At 37.5% G+C, this 3,555-nt stretch overlaps 1 protein-coding gene across 2 annotated transcripts; it reads right to left on the bottom strand.

The window, feature by feature from the left end:
• Positions 1–510: 510 nt before the first annotated feature.
• Positions 511–3,103, bottom strand: LOC121769990. Of its 2 annotated transcripts, none has more exons than XM_042166777.1 (5): positions 2,715–3,103; positions 1,720–2,614; positions 1,510–1,563; positions 1,220–1,392; positions 511–808 (listed from the first exon to the last, which is right to left on the bottom strand). In XM_042166777.1, the coding sequence occupies exons 2-5, from the start codon at positions 2,540–2,542 to the stop codon at positions 719–721; spliced, it is 1,140 nt and encodes a 379-aa protein (XP_042022711.1). In that variant the 5' UTR covers positions 2,543–2,614; positions 2,715–3,103; the 3' UTR covers positions 511–718. The 2 variants fall into 2 exon arrangements, with proteins under 2 accessions (XP_042022711.1, XP_042022710.1); XM_042166776.1 differs by having other exon boundaries at positions 2,777–3,103.
• Between the last annotated feature and the right edge of the window lie 452 nt (positions 3,104–3,555).

Below are 3,555 nucleotides of genomic sequence, written 5' to 3'. Positions count from 1 at the left end.
CATTTTTAGTGTTGGCATTTGACCTTCCATGCACCAATATGATACCAATCCAAGCCTCGTGATTTCATAGTCAGCTCTCTCTCACACACACAATCTAGAGATAAACTAATCTATACAATCTTGAAAGTGAAAGCTAACTAAATTATAAAATACCTAGGCACCTTCTATCAGTTTTATCAGTCTAGTTATGCCTATGAAAAAGGGTCAATAATCCATATCTAAATATGATTAGTATAGCAATTAATCCAAATAAATAAACTTACACTTAGTTACAAGTTGAGGTTAAAGCTTTGCCTCCTCTAAGGTTAGGAGTTCGAACCTTCTCCAAGGCCTCGTCACGTTTTGCAAATCAAGAGTCGACTACAGTTGAAAGATCTAGTTCTGCAGCTGAGAACAGGGAATCGCTTCCAGTGAGATGAATCAACTGGAGAAGGATTCAGATTTTATGACTGAACCATTTTCATAGAACTTATAGGACATGAAAACAAGATGGGGATTCACAAGTTATAATTGATTGTACGAGTATTCCAGATAAAATTAACTGAATAACGATAGAAACAGCAATGAAGATATTTTAGTATGCTTACATATATGAAGTACAACAAAAATCCTATCTAAGGTGCAAGAAGAAAATGTTGATTTAGGTAATAAATGATAGGCGCAAGATTTAGAAGAAAAAAAAAAACTCATCTCACAGAAATTTCGAGCCTCCATAGACTTAATGCTTTTCTGGCAGCTTAGCATTATTCGACTCCATCTCCGCTTTGCATTTGCCTTTTAGATTGTTCAGTGGCAATAGACTAGCTTCCTGCAACAGGCAATGGATAATTAGTCGATACATGCTTTCACAGTTTCGATAAGTAATGAAATCTAAAACAGCCATAATGCTACATACATACAACAGCCACAGGCAGAAAAGAACCTAAAACAAAGTCAATAAGTAAGGTTTCAAGAGTTATAAGATGTCACTTTAGTATTTCCACTTTGTTTTTCCATAATTAAGTTATAATTTTTAAACAATGAATAATGCTAATGTAATATGGAGTACAAAAACACCAATATTTTGGATTCAAAACATCAAATAACACTGGGATAATCATTTAATTTCTAACTATCACCTATGTCAAGCGTCCTCACACTTTCAGAAAATGCAGCAGGCCTTGTAACGTATGCTTATAACTCGCTGAAAAGGCTAAGGGAAAAATATGAAGGGGCTTACAAGCTGATTAGTTTCTGCGGCCCATATGTCCGACATATGCTGAAAGAGAGATCTCCACTGATTCATCAGATGAGATTCCAACTTAGAGCTATCACCACCTTGTTTCTCATTGACCTTCATCCTGCTACTTCTTTCAGCCAATATGCTAGCATCTTTCTGACTCTTTTTCAATGCTACGAAAGTTCGAAACAGATGAAATTTCCAAAAAAATGAAGTAGATTGCAAAAAATTGACTGGCTGTTGTTTTCACTAATAAGATGACATTTTACTGACACTATGTTATGACTAACCTGATAATCGAGCCTTAATGTCCTTCTGATGGAGGTCCAACCATAAATATTGGGCTGGTTATCGAAACAAAGTGCCCAGACTTAGATAGCAATTTATTAAAACTAAAAGATGAATACACTAAGCAAAGTCACAATTCTAAAAGAACGTCGCAAAATTATTAAAAATCAACTGCATACACAACCATAAAGCAAAAATAACTGGTGCCGAACCTTTTGAGCAAAAAGAGCAAGAACAAGCATTGATAGCTTTACTCCCTCCGGTCATAAGGGCACATTCATCCTCCTCCAATTTCTTGCCTTTATCTATTCCAAACACTCTCGATTCCTTTGACTGAGGCAGGGCCGTGAAATCAACAGATCCTGACTGATTGAGGACAAAATTATCAGCATTATGATCATCCAAATGATTATGTTCACCCTGAGCCCCATCCGGACTTATGTTCTCTTCTCCGTCATGAAGAAAATCGCCACCAGTTTCACTCACTGTCCGCGAAGTGTCAGCATGAGAACTCTCACCAAGTTCATCAGCAGTTCCAGAAATCTTGTTTTCCTTCAACGAGTCTAAAGGGCTGCAACCATCCACTTCACTGGCCATGGAATTCAAACCCCCCTCAACTTCAAGATTTTCCAAATCAGGATCCAAGCAATTTAACCCAGCTACTTCGTCACAACCGTTACTCGACCCATCATCATCAATAATATCCAACTCATTAATACTAACATTAACAACATTTTCTCCCCTGAGATCCGAAATCTTGCCTTTCTCACTACCATCATTAAATTTGAAGCAGCCAATTACATCATTTCCCCCCTTCAAATTAGCCTCTCTGTTTTCAACCGGTATTTTGGAGAGACCAGAACACGGCCGGGGCGAAACACAAATCCTCTTAACTGTGCCTTTATCACTGAAATCGAAACCTCTTCCTTTCTCCTTCTCTCTCGCTGAAAACCCCCTTTTACCAATCCGATTCGTGACGTCACCTAGAGCAGGCCTCGACCTACTCTGCCCAGGAGATCCACTCCCTTCAGCCATAATCAAACTTTCACAACCTAATTCCAAAATTTTCCGAACCTCAACGAATTCTCAGCATCCTAATTCACAAACCTAGAAAAACGAATATCCTAATCAATTAATAACAATAATTTCGCACACATCAGTAGATTTAGGGCAACCAGAATGCGAGCAGAAAGAGAGACAAAATTACCTAGAATAACTGTGAAAAACGCAATTAGAGCTAAGAACAACGCGTCGGTGATAATTACTGACCTTGGAGAAGAGTTATAGGGCGATTAAGCTGCAGTAGGTTTCCCGAATTGGAGAAAAAGAGGAGCAGTGGGAAATTGTGAAGAGTAAAGAAGGATAGAGAGAGGAGGAGGGAACCCGCCTTACTCTTTTGAAATGCGAAATTTGGGCGCGATTTTTGAGGGATTTGGCAAACCTACACAAGTTTTGTTTTTGTTTTGTTTTTCCTATTTCTTGTTAGGGCAAACCGCACACCACATACGGGTGCCGCCCGGATCGCTCGGAGGGGTGCAGTCTGCCGAAGAGGTCCGGAGCAGGGTTGGAGACTTGACAAGGGGAAGGGTTAGGGATTCTGAGTTGTCCGTGCTCAATGTTAGTCCACAAGTCGTTTTTTAATACTTGAAATTTAACTTTTTTATTTTCGTTACTAATTCACACTTTTCTTTTCTTTTTTCTATCTCATAAGAGATGTTACACTTACTTCTTTTTTTTTAATTCCTTGCACATTATTATATTATTATAGTATAAACATCTCATAAAATTTCTTTTTGTCATCCAAGTATGTAATCTACATTAAGACATAGGACAATCACCATTCACATAATCATACAGAAAAAATTCTCTACAAAAATTTCAGTGGATCCCCACGGCAACCTCATGATCAATGATGCTATTATTAATATGGAGTAATAATTATAGTCAAACCAAAAGTGAAAAGGTAGATTTAATATTTTAACTTTAGGCCTAGTAATTTGAATAACTTTTAGTGAAACAATTTTTGTTATATATAGTGTTATTTAATT

Source organism: Salvia splendens, chromosome 16 (genome assembly GCF_004379255.2).
Source record: "Salvia splendens isolate huo1 chromosome 16, SspV2, whole genome shotgun sequence".
Classification (NCBI taxonomy): domain Eukaryota; kingdom Viridiplantae; phylum Streptophyta; class Magnoliopsida; order Lamiales; family Lamiaceae; genus Salvia; species Salvia splendens.
The sequence above is the reverse complement of the archived record's forward strand: the minus strand, read 5'-3'. Positions and strand labels throughout refer to the sequence as shown.

Bases quoted from the DNA above. Each gene is read 5' to 3' on its own strand.
- LOC121769990 (XM_042166777.1), bottom strand. From the start codon at position 2,542: ATGGCTGAAGGGAGTGGATCTCCTGGGCAGAGTAGGTCGAGGCCTGCT. The intron at 1,564-1,719 runs GTTCGGCACCAG...TTCGATAACCAG, and splicing joins TTGCTCTTTTTGCTCAAAAG to CCCAATATTTATGGTTGGAC. The intron at 809-1,219 runs GTAAGCCCCTTC...TGCCTGTTGCAG, and splicing joins CCGCAGAAACTAATCAGCTT to GAAGCTAGTCTATTGCCACT.